General features: G+C 41.7%; 1 protein-coding gene across 8 annotated transcripts in view; it reads right to left on the bottom strand.

The window, feature by feature from the left end:
• LOC143217995 (uncharacterized) overlaps positions 1-20,672 on the bottom strand; it is a 51,649-nt gene extending 30,977 nt beyond the window's left edge. The window contains exons 1-3 of one of the 8 annotated variants that reach the window (XM_076442825.1): positions 20,522-20,672; positions 17,077-17,388; positions 8,976-9,047 (exon numbers count right to left, since the gene is read on the bottom strand). In XM_076442825.1, the coding sequence (XP_076298940.1) occupies positions 8,976-9,047; positions 17,077-17,227 (223 nt within the window). In that variant the 5' untranslated portion in view covers positions 17,228-17,388; positions 20,522-20,672. The other 7 variants (XM_076442826.1, XM_076442828.1, XM_076442827.1 and 4 more) reach the window with 7 other exon arrangements.
• Positions 20,673-22,535: the final 1,863 nt, after the last annotated feature.

Genomic DNA, 22,535 nt, shown 5'->3' with positions numbered 1-22,535 from the left:
GACAAAAAAAAAATCGTTTCGCCAGTATAACATTCGCTGCCCGCGCGTTCTAGCTCTTTCATCGTGCTCTAAGTGCTCGTATTTAAAGTTTAGGCGAATCTAGCTCCGCTAGCCGGTTCAATCAGTGGTCCTGCTGTAACGCGAGAACCGAACGTCCAGCTAAAGAATATTTATAGGCTGTGCGTGCGTAACCACTTTAATTCGAAGCATCCTCGATGCTCAAGATAAAAAGACCGCGCTGCTATCGACGTTTATCTTGAAACAAGTCTTTTTCCACGAGGTTTGGTCCACCTGGTAATTTTGCAAAAATCATTTTCGAGATCCAACGTTATTCTAGAACAATTCTGCGAAGGTTTCGTGTCGATCTGATTAAAATTGTGGGAGTTCGAAACATGCATTATGAATTAGCTACTGAGAAAGAAACGCTGCCTGACAATCTCCTTATTAATTTCCCGATTTATAGGGAAGTTATTGTAATGACCCCGAAAATCGAAAATCGATTTTTCAGCAGATCTTCACATTTCAAGGTCATTGGAGTCATTTTAGACTATTTTCAGTAAAATGTTTGTATGTGTGTGTGTATGTTATCAAATTTTTCGTTAACGTTTTCTGAAAAAGTAACAACGCTATCAGAATAATGAATGATGCAATCGATGTGCCCCGCTGTAACTTAGAGCTGATTAGATTTTGGTCCAATTTGTTCCAGTAGTTTTTTAGTTTTTTCGAGGTAGATTCAACAATGCTTGTTGATTCAACAATTGTTGAATCTACTTATATATATATATATATATATATATATATATATATATATATATTGCATATATATTGAAAACTATTGAATTTCCCTGAAAACGTATAATCTTCTTAAAACGTACTAAAAATAATGATAATAATATACTGCAACTAACGACTCGGGAAGTTCTTTGCGTGGCTCTTGGAGAGTCACACACCAAATCAAAAACATTAATATCTGTAGGCCCTACTAGCCATGCGTACCACTAACCCTCTCGCAAAAACAACCCTACTCGCGAGCTCGCGAAGCAAGCGAGCAACAACAACCCTCTAGTTTATTTACATTTCGCATTGGAAAGATTACTGAGGGTAGCTTAACACTTTATCTACCGGAAGCCTATTAATAGGATTTTCGATAATTGTGCTGTGCCAAAAGGAAGCATAGAAATTCTCGTTAACATTGCAATCTTAAATGAAACTATTAAATGACGTTATTAAGGGTGACTTGTTAGTTCACAATGAAAATTGCTGTTGCTATTCAAAGGTCCACTAGAAAGGGTTTAGCCATGTACCATAGATTTTTCAAAATTATGCAATAATCACCGGTCGGTAATGTGTTAAGATGTGGCCTTCCGAACAATGTAATGTTTATTGAAAAGGAGTTACACAGAGTTCTTTGGAAAAAAAATTCCGAATGTCATTAAATGACAGTACCAGAATCGCCAGATCAGGAGAAGAATCACGAATTGAGGGGAAAAAGACGAAACGCGTCACGTGACCGGAAGGTAGAGTGGGGATACAAGTCTAACTCTGAATCTGGACAGTACTGTGAATTAACCACCGCCTGAAGATCGCCGATATGTTCATTGTTTATTTACACCTGGTGTTGGAAAATGACTATAAATAGTCCGAAAAATGTGCTTTCGAGCACAGTAGCGTTTGTTAAAAAAAGAATCACCGAATCCTTGAAAGAGAAGCTCGAGCATTTCGTTTCGCACGATCCACCAGCTCGATAATCGAACGTTTCGCAGACTCGTGCTGTGACCTAAACAATAAGAATCGGCGACTGAGCAGTGCTCCGTTGAAAACTGCATGAATAGCGACGGTGCACGGCTGCATGGCGATCGATGACGGGGTGCAGTGTCACGGCTGCGAGCCGAACGACCACGTGCCGCGGAGATAAGAGAGAAGACGGAAGACGGAGCGGAAAATCCGCGAGATTAGGGGAACACGGCTCCGAACGCGGTCGCCTAATTGGCTTGGTGTTATGCCAGACGCGCACGACTCACATTATAATTAGAAGCAGCCCGCGAAACGCGCTAGAATTTTGCGAATCGTACGGCAATGAACACTCGGATGACTAAAGTGACCTTTGACCCGACGATACTGGCTCCAAGACGCATCGAACGCTTTCGAAACGACATACTAACATTATGACCGCTACCCCAACTCGCTTCAATCGTTTAATAATCGCAGGAATTAATTCGCCACTCCCGGGAAAATTAATTTGTCGTTTAATTTAATTAATTGGAAAAATTGCGAAAAATTTCGTGAATGCGAGTCAAAGGTGACCCAGTATTTTCTCTATCTATCACACTGATTACGGATAAAAGTGTGATTGCAAGTTGTACCTTAACACGTTCGCTGCCGAGCGACATTTTCAGAAACGGTTCCACGCCGCGCCAAAAAATTTTAAAATTAATTGTAAAATAAAAATACAAAACATGTATTTATGGGAAAGATATTGAATTTAGATAATTTTTAATTGCTTTATTAATTATACGAGTTATATCGTAGTCGGTTTTTGCGATAAAATGTTTTATGACAAACCTAAACACAAACTTCGACCTACGAGATAACTCGTTGTTGGCAGCGAACGTGTTGATCAGAAATTTCTTAGCGATTTGATGTGTTTTTTTTTGGTGTTTAATTCACTCATTCAGAAACACTGGGACATATTCGATAAAAAGTATAGTGTGGTTCAAAGGTGACTCAGGATTGGTCTATTTATCACACTGATTACGGATGAAAGTGTGATTAAAAGCTCAGAATCAGAAAATCAGAAAAAATTCACAATTTTATAGTGAATTTGTAAGTTCGTTATTTCAAGTGTTTTTTTTTCACAGATGTTCGAGAACATTTTTTATGGAAGTTGACAGAATACGTCACTCGAATTTTTGTTGTAAGTATTGTTGTTGAGTTTTTTTAAAAACCGCGCGCCTGAGTATTAAATAAAATTATGAGGGATGACAAAACTTTCCGTTAATCCGTTATCTGCGATACTCACGCACCGTGAAGCATGTTTATTCGCTCGCTAAAACTTCGACGGCCATTGATAAATTAACTTCAGAAATTACTGATGAATCAACTACCAATGATGCATACCATACACAGAGTAATCCCTCCTCCCCTCTCTCTCTCTCTCTCTCTCTTGATAAGTCACACTAAATCCAAGCAACATTCATCTTTCTGATAGCAGAAAAATAAAAAATTCAACACTGATAACGAATTTCAAAAGTACGATTACGATACGATTCGAAAAAATCTTTTAAAACAAAGGTATGAGCACCCCCAATTGTTGATACTTTTTTCAAATATGAGAAATTCGAATGAACCAAGAACCGCACACGATAAAAACAAATCGGCTATAGTCGGATAAGCATGGGCCAGCGGCCCCCGCTCCGATTTTCCTGATTCCTGTCTTAAAACATCGCTTTATATCTAAAAAAAACATTGTGTAAAATTTAAAATGTCTACCCCCACCGATAGGGGTGATATTGAGGTAAATTCCCCCGCACTTAAATGCAATTTGCTCTAACACGAGAAAATATATCGACATGGGATAAACGGCAAACAAAAGATATAGATACACTCTATATTTCAGATTTTTTCAGAATTTTTTGCCAATTATTTACAGTTGAAAATAATTGATTAATTTTTTTGGAATTTTTTTAACCATCTTCCCGTAGGTTGCCACCTACTAAAAAATTCTAAAATATTGCTATGATGCTAACCTAGTTTGTTTAAAAAGCTCAGAAGTATCCGTTTGGTGGAACAGTGTCCAAAAAAATGAAGTATGCCGGCGAACGCTCGGTTTGATCAGTAACGGCGCACAGTGGGTAAATATGACCTAACTCGATACAAAATCAAAGAACTTTCGATAGAAATGAGGTAGAGCGATGAATTTTTTTTCAAATTAAAGCTGAAACTTGGCAGAATATGGGAAAAATAGGGCAATTATGGTACGAACGTTTTATAACCTTGAAAAAATTCATTAAACTTTCACAATTTCAAGAAAATTGCGGTTTTTTCAATACCACGTACGGAAAATTTTTTTAACATTTGGAGAGACCAGATTTGAAATCAGCGTGAAAAAATCTACAGGAAATGATGTGCAGCATGTTAAAAAGAAAAATTTTCGCACATGGTATTGAACAAACCGCAATTCTCTTGAAATTGTAAAAGTTTAACGAATTTTCTCAAGGTTATAAAACGTTCGTACCGTAATCTCCCTATTTTTCCCATATTCTGCAGTTTCAGCTTTAATTTTTTTTAAAAATTCATCGCTCTACCTCATTTCTATTGAAAGTTCTTTGATTTCGAATCGAGTTTGGTCCAAATTTACCCACTGTGCGATGCAGCGACCGAGTCCCCGAAATATTTTCCCACCCCCGATTGTCCCCCAGACACTCAGTAAAACAAATTTGACCCCCTCCCCCATTCAAGGTCACCTTTCAACAGTGAGGTATTAGAATTCATATAAATCATATATGAATTCATATAAAAAAAAAAGGTAGGTGTAATTATAAACAGTAGAAAGATCGAAAGGATTTCAAAATATCAACAAATCTTTTACATCTGAAAAAAGATTACAAAATACAAGAATGGAGCCTAATTTCGTTCTGGTGATGAATGCCACAGAATTGTGATATCGTAGTGACTCATTCCGAGGCCGATCAATTCCGAGATAAGGGTAGGTATTCTCAAGAAAGGGTTGTTAAAGCGGTAGACAATAAATATCTCGTGAACTGTCACTTTCGGTGATTTCGACCGGCTAGACAGATCCGAAGGGGGGCAGGGTAAGGTTAGCTCACCGAGTAGGTAGTGGCGTATCCATTTTTTCTTAGGCGGGGGTGGCATCCAGCTGCGACGCGGCTCGTCGTTGACGACCACGCCGATAATACCGACGACCTGTGCCGGCATCAGGCTATTCGCGTCCCGTATCCCGCTCACATTGTTGTTGGTCTCGTCGATCGGTTGCTGCGCTCCGGCAGCTTTGACCGCGTTCAGACTCATGCGAGGTTGGACCGCCACTGTGCCATCCGAGACCAAAAGAACGCCCATGATCCCGAGAACTCCGTTGACGGCTGCGTTACGCACGGTTCTCTCCGACCGGCACGCGTTACACGCAGATAAAAAAAGAGCACGCTCGCCGCGGTCTATATAGGGCCGTGGCTGCCACGATCGCTGCACTGGAGAACGACCCCCTTCGCTCCCCCTCCTCTCACAACACCAGAACAACCGAATTTCATACGTGCATACCGCGTCACAGGTCCTCTAGCTATAGCAATTACACCAAGGACCGAACTCTTTTCTTGGCACCACTACACGGTTCTACGCATTTGTCATCGTCAACAGTGTTTCAGCGTCGTAGATCCTCCCGTCTCATACCAGGAAGATCTGTACACGAGGCTAGAGTAACTTAGGGGATCAAAGAAAACGGCACCAGGCAAGCGCTAAATCTTCTCCAACACTTGGCACAACACTGTTTCATGCATTCGTCACCTGCAACGATATTTTGTCACCGTAGTTGCTCGAAAACTCTGACGACCGATTCCTACATTCACAGCAGTGAAACTTAGAGGATTGCCCAAAACCAACAGCTAAACTTTTCTCGACTAAAAACGCGGTATGATTCACTCTTATTGATCGATCATCTTCAGTTTTCTGTCCTTGGAAAAGGTCCACAGTGGCAGCAGCTTGCTCCTCCACTTGGCGTGACACAATTTTATCAGGGGATGGCCTAAGCGAGGAACTAAACTTTCTTCGACACTTGCTCCTTCCAACCCAACATGAATCACTGTCTTGCATCCATAATCTTCGACAGTCTTCTACCACCAAAAAGTGATCACTGAGAGAACCGGCGTGGCAGAGGACGAAATCTTCGGCTAGCACCGAGGCAGCAAGAACTGGAGGGTTGATTTGATCAGAATAGCGGCACTGCGATAACGGACAATTTTTCAAGTACTAAACTCTGACGGTCCACTAAAACTATGACCAGAAAATCTAGGACCTCCTCAAATTCTAATTATGAAATCCAGAAAACACAGTATAGCTAACACCGGGCAGCATGGAGGTCTATCTTCGACACCTGGAGATCTCAGAGATTCCCTGTTATATCCAGCGTGGATGTTCATTTGGACGAGTGAGAGAGAAAGAGAGAGAGAGAGAGAAAGAGAGACACACTTTGGTCATACAACCCCGGCGAAACTGTCGCTGGGGACGCGTCGAACGGACGACTAGTCGAAAAGAAGTGGAAACGGCCGGGAATGCGAGGCGCGTGGAAAAGAGAGAGGGCTGCGTCACGACGCCGCGGAGAGGGGACGCGGTCGCGGTCGCGACGAATGAATACGACGAGGTCGACGTTTACGCGATAGGAAAAAAATCCGAACTTTCGAAACACTCGCGACGCCGTGGCCCGAGGATCCTCCTCCCCCCACCCCTTCTAGACGATTCAACGGCGCTCTCTCCGAGCCTCCGCGCCGGTCATCCTCGGAAATTTGCGAATCAACGGATCCAGTAAACGGATTCACTGTATCCAACCAGATTTTTCGATCCGATCGTAATCGCCGTCGAGGTCCCGCAACGACGTCCAACTTGGGGATAACGAGCGACCTCGGTGTGAAGTTATCACCGCGAAGAGAAAGACGGGTGGCTGGGAGATCGTCGATCGATAAGATCGAACGATTGTCGGGCACCAAAGGAAACTCGTACCGCGTGAGACGCGAGTGCCGACTGAAATCTAAACGTAAGTGCCACCGCCTCCAACCTCCAACCTGAGGATGACGGCGGCACTCCCCTCCCCTCTCCCCGCCCGCGCCCAGTGGCAACGACAGCGGTGACGGCGACCAATCTCCTTGCGGCCCGCCGCCTCGGCCACCGCCGCCACTTTCCGTGACATCTCCGTTCTCGCGAGAACTGCCCAACTGCCTCCAGTCATCCGCGACACTCTGTCCTCGTCGCGCAACGAGCGCAGACCCCAGTCGGGCTGCTTTCTCTTTCCAACTCTCTTGTTAGCAGTCGCAACATGCACTCGCCTCGTGTTTTTAACCCCTTGCATTACTATATACATATACACTCCTGAAAAGAATTAAGGGATCACTTGTGCGAATCCGAAAAATTGCTCACACTAGTTTCAGATGCTCTGTTTCAAATTGTTGCTATGTTGGTTTTTTTACAAAGTTATAGCGAGATGATGACAACATTGACGGTTAACAAAAATTTTGTACAACTTTGGAACATCACACGGGGAGCAACAAATTTTTTTGGTAAATCGCGTTAATATTATTTGAAAGGGCTAACTTTCCTGTGTAAATTGTGTGGTTGTTGAATATTGTGCGATTTTTTTTATTCGAGTTATTCAACATTGAAGTAAATATGGGCTTTTTAACTTTAACTGGCTCCAGAAAGCGAAAAAATTGTCGTAGAATCTTGTGCAAAAAAGCAATAGAGAGAGAGCGTTTCTTTCTCTTCATAGCACTCCTTTTGTCTTTTCAATTTCAATTTCGCTTTCTGGAGCCAGTTAATGTTAAAAAGCCCATATTTACTTCAATGTTGAATAACTGGAGTAAAAAAAATCGCGCAGTATTCAACAATCACACAATTTACACAGGAAAGATAGCCCTTCCAAATGATATTAACGTGATTTATCAAAAAAATTTGTTGCTCCCCGTGTGATGTTCCAAAGTTGCACAAAATTTTTGTTAACCGTCAATGTTGTCTTCATCTCGCTATAACTTTGTAAAAAAACCAACATAGCAACAATTTGAAACAGAGCATCTGAAACTAGAGGTTTCAGGCTTTCAAACCATTGTTTAACAATATCGATACGGCAACTTTTGACGGAGTTATGGTCACGTAAAGTGGGAGCAATTTTTCAGGTTCGCAGAAGTGATCCCTTAATTCTTTTGGGCAGTTCATTTTGTGGTTAAAGTGAATTTCATTTTATTTATCTTATCTTATTTATTTCATTTCGGTTTGGAGGAAATTAACCGAATACATACAGTGGATCCAAAAAGTAGTTGAACACTAAATTTCCCATTCTCGAGAAAAAAAAATCCATGTCGTTTGGTTCAATATTAAAAAAGCTGTCGGCCTTTTAAGATTGTCCGAATATTACTGTGATTCATTATACATATGTAATTGATGTTTAGGATCCTTTAATTGTGAATTTTTTAAATATATTTTTAATGGGTTTCTGTTGCGTTACTTTCAATTTCCAAAAATTTAGTACATAAATGTCTTGATACTGTGGGTCAAAACAGACCCAGCCGTCGGAGGGTTAGCTTTCAAAATGTATTTTCTGACCACGAAAATAAAAAATGAGTTGTTTTGAAGATGTTTTAAAGTTCATATAGAATTGTTTTAACGACCATCGTCAGTATTAAAAATATGTAGTTCTAATCACACGTTTCGTGTCGGTTACCGGTGAGTGACGCAGCGGTGAACGTGTTAAGCCCTCCAATGACCAATGAAAATCGATTGGGCGCTTAACCTCTCGTGGTTCACTGGTACACGTAGTGAACCAGTAACATCGAAAGGTTATAATATTAGTTTAACATCCTACTGTTATAAATACATTACAGATATGTATGTAAATAGAAAATATTTTTAACACTCATTAAGGAATACAGTATTTCAAACTTTGTTGCACACAGCAAACTTTCAATTACAAAATTGGAAAAATTTAGTGATGTGCGTCTCAACAAGCCAGATTATTTCAGAAATTTCATATGGAAAATGGTCAGTCTATTTCTGACTAAAAATATGATTTTTAAATCATTTTTTGGAGGCTAGAACTTCCAACCAAAAAATCAGAAAGAAATTCTCCGATATGCGCCTTGACAACTGCTACAAATCAGATTTTTTTCGGAATTTTAACTAACCCAATTGACGACACAATTTTCATTAATTATTTCGTAACTGAAGCTTTCAACGAAAAGATAAAATGATGGTAGACTCACCGTCGATGATGAGCATTTTCTCTTCGCAGAACAAGTCATCTTGCTCCGTGCGTTCCCTCTTCAGCTTCGCACCTGTAACAAACAGACGAAACCCATATAAATAAAGACAAGCCGCAAAGATCCAATAAAACTAGAGGGTTGTTCAGACGTAACGGGTGAAATAGATTTACTCAGCTAAACAGCCACCGACTGCTACAATTATCTACGTCACAGACAAGTAAATACAATTCCTTCTCCTCCCCCTCTCCCGCAGTAAACGCAACAGCCGCGTGGCAACGTGGAGGGACCGGTAAGTGGCGCCGGAGGCAGCGATGCGCAACACGTCACCGTTTGCCGTTGTACGTCCAGCATCCCTTGGGTTTTCTTCGACTGGAATCTCGGTCCGCGTTGCACACAACGTTCTTAGGACTAGGTAATATTTTTTGTACAACTGTAGAACCGCGAGGGGTATACCGAAGTAAAAATATTCGTTAAACAATTTTCTAAATAATAATAACAATCTACGCACACAAATACATGTTTTACAACCACAGTTTGCAACGGAAAAATCTGGAAATGATACCGAATGTGTGGCCTGGTATCCGTTACATGTCAGATTTTTTTCAGAATTTTTAATTGTCAATAAACAGAGAAAATGGGCCAAAAACTGACATTTCGATTTTTCTCAATAACTACCCTTACAGATGAGATTTGGGGCTGAAACTTGTCAGAGAGGGGTCTTTTTGGGTAGGCTATCGAATGGTTCAAGCTCGATTAAAATCCCGCCGCGGGATCGAATTTCACCCGGCTATTTTCTTTTTCAGCGCCGATATCTCGGAAACTATACGAGATAGCGGAAAACTGAATTGAATCAATCTTATGGCACATTTTGCCAGCTTTAATTTTGTATAGAATGGTCTTATCGCTAGGACGCATAGTTTCCGAGATATAAGCGGAAAACCGAAAAAGGGGACCTTCTACGTGCCCCCCTGCACTTCCTAGGAGTGCAGACTTTTAGTATGTTTACCTCCTAACTAGTCCAAACACAGACCCGAAGTTAAAAATTGTGTTCCTTTCATTTCCCTCTACACCCCCCTTGTGAGCAATCATTGGCTGGACTAACTCACATCTTTGCGTTATCGAGAAATGAGAAGGCGCATCCGGAACCCTTGCAATCCTGGAAACGAATCTACCCTCATAATTGATTTCAGAGACGGACTAATTTAGGAAACAACAAGAAAATGAAACTAGCGATGGGGGCGAATCTTTGAACAGTGTTCGAAAAAACTTCGACCCAGACCGTAGCACAGCGGTTGAATCTACAGGTCGATAAGCCATGAAAAATTGAAAGAGGCGCGTCTCCACGTGCTGCGCCGGTGGGGACAGGAGAGGGGGTATTCCCCTAGGTCAGCAGGGATAGTTGGCGGCCGATGGGGTGGGGGAGCTAGCTGTTCTCTCTCTCTCTCGCTCTGCCCATCCACGGGTCACCGGAGGACTCGGCAACGCCGCGATTGATCAGGACGCCACGCGGCCGGACGCGCGTGGTGGGGACTCGCCGGGGACAACGCGCCTGCGCACTGCGCAGGCTCGGCTACCCGCGTGCTCGCCCGCCGACACAGTGCACGGCACGGCGCTGCGTTCTATTTCGCTCGATCTTATCCTTATCTGCGGGAAGAAAAACAGTTCTTCCAGTCTCAGCTGAGCTCTGTAGCACACTGTCTCTTCCACGGAAATCTTTAGCTAGCCTTAGTGAAACGTGTTGACAGTGAGTGAGTTACAAACGCCCCCATGGGGCAACGGTGTAACCGATGGTAGGAGTGGTTGCACCGGTCGATCGCACACCTAGCTATCTTGGGTTCAGTAGAGATCGGTGCCTGGGTCATTTTCAACCCACTCTCCGCAATGACTAATCCACTGTGTGAATAGCGAGTTCTCGAAAAGGAGGACGATCGAGAATGGCGAAACTAAGGCCTCGGTAGCTAGCTATGCGAGTAGCTATGGTTGTTTCTAAATGTTTGCGTTAGAAGTCCTGAATGATTTTGTAGGATTTAACGAGCCGTAAGAACGTGTGTTATGAAGCTGTAAAACTGGATTGTAAAGCATCGTTTGAGTGCTTTAAGATAGACAGACTGAAATTATCGTTTAACGCGCGTTGCCTGTTATATCACGCACTACCGTGTGCCAGCGAGCACGAGCAACAAGGCAACGGACCGGATGCACGGAGATAGGGAGCAAATTACAACGTTTAAATCATCCGTGTTACGATCGGGATGCTAAGCGAGAGAGACCGGTAGTCAGTTTTTCGAGCGAGGGGAGATCTCGCGCGGCTGACGAACTGATAGTGTCACTTTTAACCCTTCAAGACCCTTCGTTCCTACTCGTAAAAAATCGTTCCTCGTCCCCAACGAGAAGATGCTGAACAGTATAACATTTTTATTAATGTATATTTCAACAGTACTCTCCTGTCGAAGATGTGAAATTTTCTTGATAATACTTTGTTGACATTCTTTCTTATCACTTTGCGGAAGTAAACTCTTGAAGGATAAAGGAATGATCAGAGGAAAATGCGTTTTCACATCCGCCACCAATGTTTTGTCATGCTGGAGAGGCGTGACCGTGAAAACAGAGGATCGATCTACCGATAAGTGTATGTTCACCTTCATTTAAGGTTTCATCGCGACCCACGCGGAGAAATAGCTGAGCGCGACGTCACGATCGCACGCGTCTTCGCCTCGGCGATTGTTTGACCGGGTTCCGCAACCCGGCGACCGATTTCTAAACGCATCGGAAACCGTTGGCACTCGTTGCCAATACCGTGCACGCTCGGCCACGCGTGATTCAGACTTCGCAGGGAATATGAAAAGAACGCAACAGCATGACGCAAAGAAGATGCTCCGGGGCCTGATTACTCCTAGAACCGAAGTGGCATGTTCGACAGGCGTTCGCAGGTGGCTGATGCGTCGACGCGCACCACCAACGAAACGGGAAGATCGATCTGACCTGTATCGTGTCCATTTTTTTTGCCTGCCGTGCGTTGCACCTATCTAGGCCTCCCCTGCGCGCGGGACAGCGGACACGAGGACCGGACGCGCGCGATAAATCACCTTTTAACAATATTCTACAAGCAGAAGGCCGTCGTTTTTTTTTTGACTGGCATTCTCAACCAAAAAATTTAAAAAAATATTTATTATTTTCTTTGCTACTGGGATTAATTAACTAAAAACGTTTTTTACAGGAACGATGACTGGACGATTCTTTTTGACCTCCAATTGAAGAGTGTTCATTTGTAATGTAACTGTGTATGCCCCTGAATTTTCTATAAAAAATGATCCGTAATCTACATCTCGGTAACCAGTAAGAATTCTTTCTTGAACGTTTATGTACGATTAAGCAAACAAGATCGAAACCTGACAATTTAAACTTTCCCTGGAACTATGGACAGAGGGTTCAGATAACGTGGAACCGTATCAGCTGCGAGAAGCTGAGGATGACGGGAAAACGTTAGGGGATAGATAGAAGAGACAGCGAGCGCGACGCCCGTGCGCGAGTAGGTGGCGCGCTCGTGAATGAAGCACAAAAGCTGTCGTAGTTTCTAGAGTCAGTGACCGGGGTCCCTTGGACTCCCCACCACGACCGCCAGCCAGGTTCGACCCCACCACCGTCACCTGCGCACCACGGTCATCAGCGTTGCCCCTCCGAGAACGATATCGCATACACCCCCCACCACCACAACCTAATCGTCGCGATCTATCCCCTCCAGTATACCCGCCACTCCATTTCTTCCTCACACCCCCCACCCAGCAACCTGCCGCGCACCCTTCCATACGCTCTCCCACCTAACTTCCGCCACCCTTCGGTGCCTCTTTGCCTTTATACGTTCCTAGGCGTCCTCCGCTACGTGCACGCTGGCTAGCGACTTGTTTTCTGGCCGCACGGTGGGGCACGGATGGCAGGATGCATATGGTCATCTAAATCGTTCTTGCTTTCCCATCCACCTCCTTCCCACCCTCACCGTCTCGCGACTTTTCAACCTTCCGGCGACTTCGGACACTTCGCTGGCCTCTCGCGGAGATACACTTTCACGTGCCGACGAGTTTTCACATTCCTTTTTTCCGACAATAACACACATGTCTAGCTGGCGACCACGTGCGCTTTGGAAACTATGTCTGAATTTCGAAGACGCAGGCAACAACAAACTAGATTTTGCTTAACTCTCGCGAGGTAAACATATTAAAAGTCCCTACTTGAAGGAGGTGAGCGGTGGGGCACGTAGAACGTCCTCTTTTTCGGTTTTCCGATTATATCTCGGAAACTATGCGTCCTAGCGATAAGACCATTCCATACAAAATTAAAGCTAACAAAATGTGCTATGAGACTGATTCGATTCAGTTTTTCGCTATCTCGCATAGTTTCTGAGATATCCGCGCTCAAAGTTCACTAATTGTGAAAAAAGAAAATTTTGCCCCACGTTTTTTGTCTTGTTTGACTAGCTAACTTTTCAGCACAATTAGTGCACTTTGAGCGCGGATATCTCGGAAACTATACGAGATAGCGAAAAACTGAATCGAATCAATCCTGTGGCACATTTTGTCAGCTTTAATTTTATATAGAATGGTCTTATCGCTAGAACGCATAATTTCCGAGATATAAGCGGAAAAGCGAGAAAGGGGACCTTCTACACGCCCCCGTGCACACAGCTTACCCTCTGGGGGTGGGGACTTTTAGTATGGTTACCTCCTAACTAGTCCAAACAAAGACCCAAAGTTAAAAATCGTGTTCCTTCCATTTCCCTCTATAACTCTTTTCGTTGACTGGACTAGACTCTGACGAATGAATTTCGTGAATAGCCTCGTTTTTAATAAATTTTGGGCAAAGAATAACACAGGATAAAAAATAAACAGATTTAATTGTATTCGTATAAAAATTCTTTTTAGGAACCTGATGCTGGGATCTCCGAGATCCCACATTACCTTGCCAAGGATAAATACGCTACTGGATAGGGATTTCCGATTTTTACGACTAGGATTTCGAATCAATAAATTTTTAGAAATTTTATCTACTGCGTGTTACACTCTTTCCCCGATTTTTTTTTATACAATTGAGCAGCTGTGCCATTTAAAATTCGAATTTGTTTTTTAAAAGAATAGAAGAGTTCTTTATTTATGTCATTTATTTTGCATTTATGTCAGAAATATGAAACAAATGAATACAGTGTATCACTAAATGAAAAACTAAATCAAAGTAAATAATACATGTTTCTCTCTCAACTTTCGAACTGATTTTGAAAAAGGGTACGAGTTATGTTATTAACTTGCGTTTCACCAATGTCTGAAGACGTTTTTCTTGAAAACAGAAGATTATATAAAAAAAATTCGTCATTAACTGTTAACTCAGTTTTTCACGTAGAATCGCCCTATGCTTGCAGTTTTTTTTCGGTAAGAGTGATTTTCAAAGGCAATTGTCGCGAATCGTACCAGTTACGCCTTTACCGGTTTACCTCGGCAATGATCGTACGGCTCCGGTTGTGCCGCCGGTTTTTTCGAAAAGGTTATCAGACCGATCATTTGACTAGCGAAGTCAATGCAGAACGAGAGACCGATGGCGTGATGGCGTGCAGTCGAGAACTCCTTCGCGAGCGTTTCCACTCGCTTTGCGAGATCGGTCAGTTGAGTCATTGACCTAAGAAAACGCGGGAACCGAAAGGGCACGCGGAATCGTCAGAGAGTTTATTGTATGTGGCGCTACTGTGATTTTTCGTAACGATCATAGATTTTTCATAGTGACGGAATAAATTGAATTAACCTTCGGAACCATTTACCAGCTTCAAATTTTTGAAAAGAATTATCTGAATAAAATTAAATCTGTTCACTTTTTATCATGTGTTATTCTTTATCCCAAATTTATTAAAAACGTGGCTATTTATGAAATTTATGATATTTGTCAGGGTCTAAGAGCCCCCACTTTACTATTCATGTGTTATTAGACACCTTACCTTGCGAAGGTTAAGTAAAACGCAGACGAACCCACGCATTTTCAAGCACGCGACCATTGTGGAAGTTTTTCGAAAAGATCGCGATCGTTTGGGAGCCACTGCCGCGAGGGAAATCATACCTAATTTGGAGGCGGTGAACGCGTGGGTCATCGCGTGCTGTTCACATGTACATTGCAGTGCTTCTCATCCCACCCTAAATCGTCGAATTCGTTTGGTTTTTCTGTGCAAATACGTTGCAAATAATTTTGCATTGATTTTTTAAGAGAAGGAAAAATCGATTTCCAAATTCGACATTTCATATTTTCGCGAATTCAAGAGCCCACTCATCTTGCTAAAAGTACTAACTGTGACAAAATATTGTCAAATCGATAGATCAGCATTTCAGACACGCAGATATAACACCGGAACCAAATCAGAAATTTCTTGTCCCGAATGTTTACATTTTTACCATAAATCGCATCTCGATTTCTACTGCATCATAATTAGACTGCGAATCTTTATGCAAACTAAAAAATGTTTGCATTGATTGCAGAACACAGGAACCAAATAAAAATTGTATTCTTCTTTTAATTATCCTATTAAGCTGAAACTAATACGTTGATGTTCTTAAATATTTTTTATATGTTCACTTCTTTAAATTACAAATACTCATTTTTGTCGTAAATGCATAAAATCTATCATCTAATCATAATCTATCATAATCTAATCATAATCTAATCTATCATCTATCGTATAATCATAATACATATTTATTTTTCAAGATTATATGTTTTAAGAAAGGTATATACAGGGTGAGTCCGAAGAAACAAAACACTTCAATATCTCCGTTATTTTTCGTTGTACAAAAAAACTTCTTAGGACAAAGTTACACTGTTTGGAGGGCCACATGTAACGGTGTAAGGGAAAAAATTTTTCGAGGTCATTTTTTTTATGACATTTCAAGGTCATCGTTATTTTTTTTTAATGGAATGAGGTAGTTTTTAATACATCAATCGATGCAACTGGACATTCGTTATAAAAAAGTGCTAACCTATGTATGTCGAAAAGTTCACGAGATATTTCAATTTAAATAACTCTAAAACACCATTACCGTCGTACTAAGACGTTACACAAGTAAGTAAACGCTAACATCAATTTCAATTTCAGCCAACTTTTCAATTTCAACTTCAATTTCGATATCAACTTTTCAACATCATTTTCAACTTCCATTTTTCAATTTCAACTTTAATTTCAACTCTTCCATGTCAACTTCAATTTCAACTCTTCCATTTCAACTTCAATTTCTATTCTTCCACTTCAACTTCAATTTTTCAATTTCATTTCGTTAATATCAACTTCAATTTCAATATCAACCCTTCAACTTCAATTTCAATATCAACCCTTCAACTTCAATTTCAACGTCAATTTCAATTTTTCAATTTCAAAGTCAATTTTTCAACTTCAATTTCAACTTTAATTTTTCAATTGCAATTCGTTAATTTCAAATCTTCAATTTCATTTTCAACGTCAATTTTTCAATTTCAATTTCAACTCTTCAATTTACACTAGCATGTAAACGTTAACATCTTAGTACGACAGTAATGGTGTTTTAGAGTTATTTAAATTGAAATATCTCCTGAACTACTAACTTTTCGACATACATGGGTTAGTACTTTTTTATAACGAATGTCCAGCTGCATCGATTGATGTATTAAAAAATACCTCATTCCATTTTAAAAAATATCAATGACCTTGAAAATTTTTTCCCTTATACCGTTACATGTGGCCCTTCAAACAGTGTAACTTTGTCCTAAGAAGTATTTTTGTACAACGAAAAGTAACGGAGATATTTAGGTGTTCTGTTTCTTCGGACTCACCCTGTATAGACTGTTAGACAATTTTTGTCGTGGACATTCAAATTCGTTTATCCCAATATGCATTTTCAAAGACGAATATTACGATAAAAGAAGATTGTTGACAAACTGAATTCTCAGAAGTGTTACAAACAAAGGATATCGTTTTGAGGGATAAAGATTTTTCCGTCTGGCAAGGAACCCCGTCGATATTTTGAGTTTCGGCGTGAGCTGACTCACCCCGTACAGAGTCCGTTATCTGTGAAACGGCGAGCGAAAAGTGGCGCGTGGTACTCACCACGTGGCTCGTTCGAGTTGTGATGGTTGGAGTGGGGGGCGACGGCGAGCGGATGATCGGAGGAGGAGGAAGAGCTGCTGGCGAGTCGCTCCCTCTTCTTCTCCTGCTGCTCGACGAACCGTGCCGCTTCGAGCAGCGTTTCCAGGCTCATCCTGACGTTGCCGAGTCGCTCCACGACTGTTCCCCTTTAAGATCTTCCGGAAGATTGAGCCTCTGCGCCGATTCCCGTCGCCGACTCGCGAGGACGACGACGTCGACGGAGTCGAGAGCCTCCACCCTCTGTTTCTGCTGGTGCCAGCCGCCGGTGGCAATCTGCGCGCAAATAAACCGAAAGAAAAACAACTTAGTCTCGTTACTCGAAAACGGCGAGCCACGGTCTCATTGTCGGTACGGCAGAGCGGGAGAAACATTAATCCCGTGTCTCGGTTCTCAATTCGTCGACCTTGCCGGACACGATTCGACACACTCGACGTACGTCATAAACCTCTGGTTTACCGTGGTGAAGTCGCACGTGTCACACATCTGATCCCCGGGCACTCGACACTTCGGATTGTTCAAACGTACGACCGGTTGTTCATGGTTTCGAAAACTTTGTTGTTCAATAATATTATTAGCTCGTTTAAACGGAGCTGCAGACCGCACCGACACCACCGGTGTCTCTGAATATGCGTCACGTGACGTACGCGTGACGTAACGCAGTCGCGCGGGAAGCCTCATCCCCTCCCCTCTCCGGCTCCCGGAGCCACACGTTCCGTAATACCACACCGGGGCAGATGCGCAGGCGCGGCGTGCGCTTTCCTGGAGCGCACCAGCATTAGCACGCATCTCGAGTCCCGATCGCTGGAAACGATCTAACTGTCGGGGGACAACAACAAAAAATAGAACCGCTATTGTACCGCACGAACGTTTCTTTCCAGTCGTATCGGTGGATCGTCTTCGAGAGAACTGTTTTCATTTTTTTTTCGTTGTTTGTTGTCTTATCGAAATTCTGATAAAGTCGGGATAAAGTTTGATGCACTAGCGTACTGTGCGCTCGGGGCGCCCGGTAACCGAGACGCGTTGCGGATCTTGTGGCTTCGGTAGATTTTTCATTTGATCGTAGACATTAATTAGTCGTTGATTATTCATTGCAAGTGTCAATTGTTCATTATCGAGATTAATTCAATTGATGATTGAATGCTTTCTTCAGTCAATTGTAATTAAACATTAGATTCGACAAATCTAATCGTTGAGATTTTCTGATTTGATTGAATAATGCTTACAGTTTGAAAAAAAATGGATAATCAAATTTTGCGATTGTAATTGTTGATCATTAATTGTATGAAACATTGCCCAGCTTCGAGAAAAATCCATGAAATTAATCGTGATAAATGTGTACGTTTTCAGCAAGTGCTGTTCGAACTTAAATACCCCGCCAGGAAACCGGTCTGCGTTCAAATTAAAAATTTTAACTGTGTAAACAAATTTAAATACTATTAACTATTAACGTTAGTAATAATTAACACTAGAAAACTGTGTGTTTTCTCTTTGATAATAACCAAAATAATCGCTAAAGATTACGTGTGTTGTGATAAACAAATTGTCATAACTACTAATTGGAAATGTAAATAGATAATATTGACCATCAACCACTGTTTAAAAATATGAATCGTTAACCGTTAACTAAAAAACGTGATAATATATTCTGTAATTATCGATTAGATAAACGGCGGAATGATTTTGATTAAAAACTGTCCGATTCCAAACAAAGTATACGTTTTAATTCGAATAAAAAATTTCCTCCGGTACTTTTCTATTTTCTTCACTCTCGAGATTCGACGAACTGGAGTAATTCTAATCTACAGTAAGTATGTGTGTACATACTCGATTTACAAGCCACGATCTCGTTTAAACTCAGATTAGCATCACAATGTTATGACCTGTCCGACTCTAGTCGAAACTACTTATTTTAACGACTTCGTAACTGAAAATCAATAATTAATTCATCGCAATCATTAAATGCATTAAATATATGTAGTCCGACTCGGGTGAAAACACGCGTATTATTGGAACCGTGTATATTTTTTTGGAGCGTGGCTTGGATTCAAATAGCCCGCCATAAATATCGCGATTCAAATAGAAAACTGTAGTTTCCCGTTTACTGCGTACCGGGGTGTTCGATTAATCCGAGTGTAATTCCAAACTACGTACAATTCTACGTATACGTACTCGATGTACACACCATGGTCGGATTCAATGTCGGATTAGATTCACAGTGTCGCGATGTGCCATCGAAACGATTCGCGAGAGTCGTTACGTGGCGTTCGTGCTCGTGAGTATACGAGAACGTGCAGCACACTGTTGTGTAGGCTGTCGGCTGCGCGATCCGCGAGAGATCAGCGAAGGAGCGAGGAGGCGGGAAAGGCGAGAGCCGAACTCCGTTGGTCGGTCGATTTGAAAAGCATCGAGCTGCGAGGCCTTGTTATCGCTAACGACAAACAGTGACGATGTTTTTCGCGAGTGGGTAGGATCGTTTTAAAACCGATGTATCGAAAAACAACTATCACTGAGACGGAGAGAAAAGGCCATCGAGAATCGTGAGCGAAGTCTCGAAGCGTGCCGTACGCGGAACTCGCTCCTTAAACTGACAAAGCAGCTACACACACGTTAGACGGGCGACGCACGCACCGTCGGCCAATCGGAGCTCTCGGCGGCGTGACGTCATCGGTTGAAGTACCGTGCGATTGGCTGGGTCTATTATGGCACGGAAAACACGCCACGCAACCACCTATACACATGTTAATTAAATAGGTGATAGAGTCCTGTCGAGATAATGCTCTCTCGCAGCGGAGACGTTCGGCCGGGCGTGGTGACGCTGATCGCGACGCGTATCGAAAGCGGAGCGGGCGACTTACGTGCGGGCGCACGCCGCGCGGAGCTGTCCGTTCCGGTCACGATGGAAACACGCTGGAGCCCACTTTCCACGGTGGAAATCAATTTCACCGACAAGAGACGGGTTTCTTCCCGGTCTGTTCACGCGCGGCCGGGCGCGAGCTGCGTGTCGCGCGAGGCTTCCTCGTACAGCGGACGATCTCGCGACGGTTCACGGCACACGACGGTTATAACCTGATCGATCTAGCGCGTGGCAGAAACATTTTACAAGTGCTAACCACTGCGCATCAACAGCCATGCTTGCTTGGCCACGATTCACGTGTCTGGGATCCGAGGCGCCGGCCAATCGGCGCGCGGCCCGTGACGTCACCCGGCTGTATTGACCAATCACCGCAGTCCATGTGACGCAGCACTCCGCTGGGCGTGTAAGAGAAGTGTCGAGCTCCGTTGTATATCGCGAGCTAGTCCACGCACTTTTCTTTCTGATTTTCCCGGATTTACATCCGTAGCATTGCACGAGACCTTGTTAACCGTGGCTATGGAGACCGATTACGCGTTTTCAGAGCGAGCTTACCTTCCGGACGACGCCAGAACGGACCACTATCGCGAGAATCGTACACAGCACACCCGACACCCGGCTCGCCCGGGCAAACACTCACTCCGATCTCGGCGGCGTCACCCTCTGCCACCTTTTGTCACGTTCCTTCTCTGTCACATGGATCGCAGGCCCCGCGATGTTGCCGCGTCTACCCATCGAAACATACAGCTCATTGTTTACCTTTGCGCGCGCGCCAAAAACACGTACTCTCGGCTTTTCAAAATCTCCGCCCGACAGCCTCGTCGAAGAAAAGCTAATTTTTCTCACTTTTCCTGAAGGAAGCTATGGCAACGAGATTTTTCAGAATTTTCATGAAAACACTCCTCCTCTCGGAAGAAGAAGCTTGAATGACGTACACAGTCACAACAGATGCCCAGCGTATTGCGCTTCAAGTAGATTCGACAACTATTATGACTAGACCGCGGATCTTTATGCAAAATAAAAACTTTCTACCCGAATTGCAACAGGTTGGGGTGAAATAAATGTTTAACTTCTTGCTGAATATGTTTAAAAGGTTGAAAATAATACAGTATATAGTATATTTAAATTCTTCAAATATTTTTACCGTCATAAATTAGATCTACCCATTTTTATAATAAATGCATAAAATCCGTAGTCTAATTATGACTATGGACACCTCTTTCAGAAGCAAAACCAGGCTGTAATGAAGTTACTATAGCCTACTTTGGTATTTTTATAGATTGTCTTTTATAAAATTTAGATTTTTTTTTATGTCGTAATGGATTTAATTTCTATAAATATTTAATGACGATTTTGTTGGAAAAGAATGTTTCTAATAAAATATCATTTCTTCGTTTCTTAAAATTATTGGAATATCAAACGCTATATTTCGGACAGTCTATTGTTGTTTAAGGTGGCAGAAAAATGTTCGGTTTTTATATTTCAGTCTTCTTTAACACTTGGTGAAAGTCGACGAGGTTCTGCTGCAACATGCAGTTAGACAATATTGTATAATTCCCCCACTTTGTTTGTATTTATGTAATTTTACGCAATAAAAAAATATGAAAACAGTGTTAAAACGATGTTTAACATTCCCTATAAAAATCTTGATTTATTATCAAGCACTCGGTGTATGATACCGGGGTCATCATCATCAACTCGAAATAAAATTCACAACCGGCCCTAGAGATTGCGGGGCCCGGGGCAAAATTTATAAATTTCCGATATTATTAAAATATGTATAATTGTACGTCAAAAGGATCATAACATTTTCTCGCTTGCAAGTTTTAATTGTAAAACATTAATTAATAAGAATTCTACAGAACAATAAAATGTAAAGACAATTACTTTTTTCGTCGTTTTCGTACATTCTACAGAAGTTCAAAAAACTGTTACTTTACTGTACCAAATAATTAGAGCATAATCGATGGGGTTCCCGAAATTAAAAAAAGAAGTTGACAAATGTTATATTATCAATTTGCTTAACTTCTTATTTCTCCAATGAATTTGCCATTCTTATAAAATTAAAATTACAGCGTTAGAAATGATAATATACCAAATTGTATTATATACTGTTGACAATGAAGATTGTTTTATTCTTTTAAATACAAGGAATAATAACATTATTTGTTCTACGTTTGAAAAAATATTTTACTTCAAAATATACATTTTACACTAAATATACAACACTATAGGTACACGTATGAACATTATTTTATAGATTTATCTTCATTTAACGATTCTTTGTAACTTCTTATCACATGCTAATATCGAACTGAATTGATTACAATTTACCTTCTCGTATCGTTAGAAATTATGAGGCTTACGATGTTTGTTTAAGGAAAATTACCCACACAAATTTCTCCTACGATATTTATAATCTACAACAAATCCAGCAGTACAAAACATGACTAGAATGTGCACAAAGTATACTATAATGTACATGCAGATCTTAGTAAATAACATTACTATGGAATACAATTTTCTTGTCACAAATTTTGATTGTGTTGGAATTTCATATAAATTAACA

This window comes from Lasioglossum baleicum, chromosome 18 (genome assembly GCF_051020765.1).
Source record: "Lasioglossum baleicum chromosome 18, iyLasBale1, whole genome shotgun sequence".
NCBI lineage: Eukaryota > Metazoa > Arthropoda > Insecta > Hymenoptera > Halictidae > Lasioglossum > Lasioglossum baleicum.
Note: the sequence above shows the minus strand (reverse complement) of the source record. Positions and strands in the feature narration are given on the sequence as shown.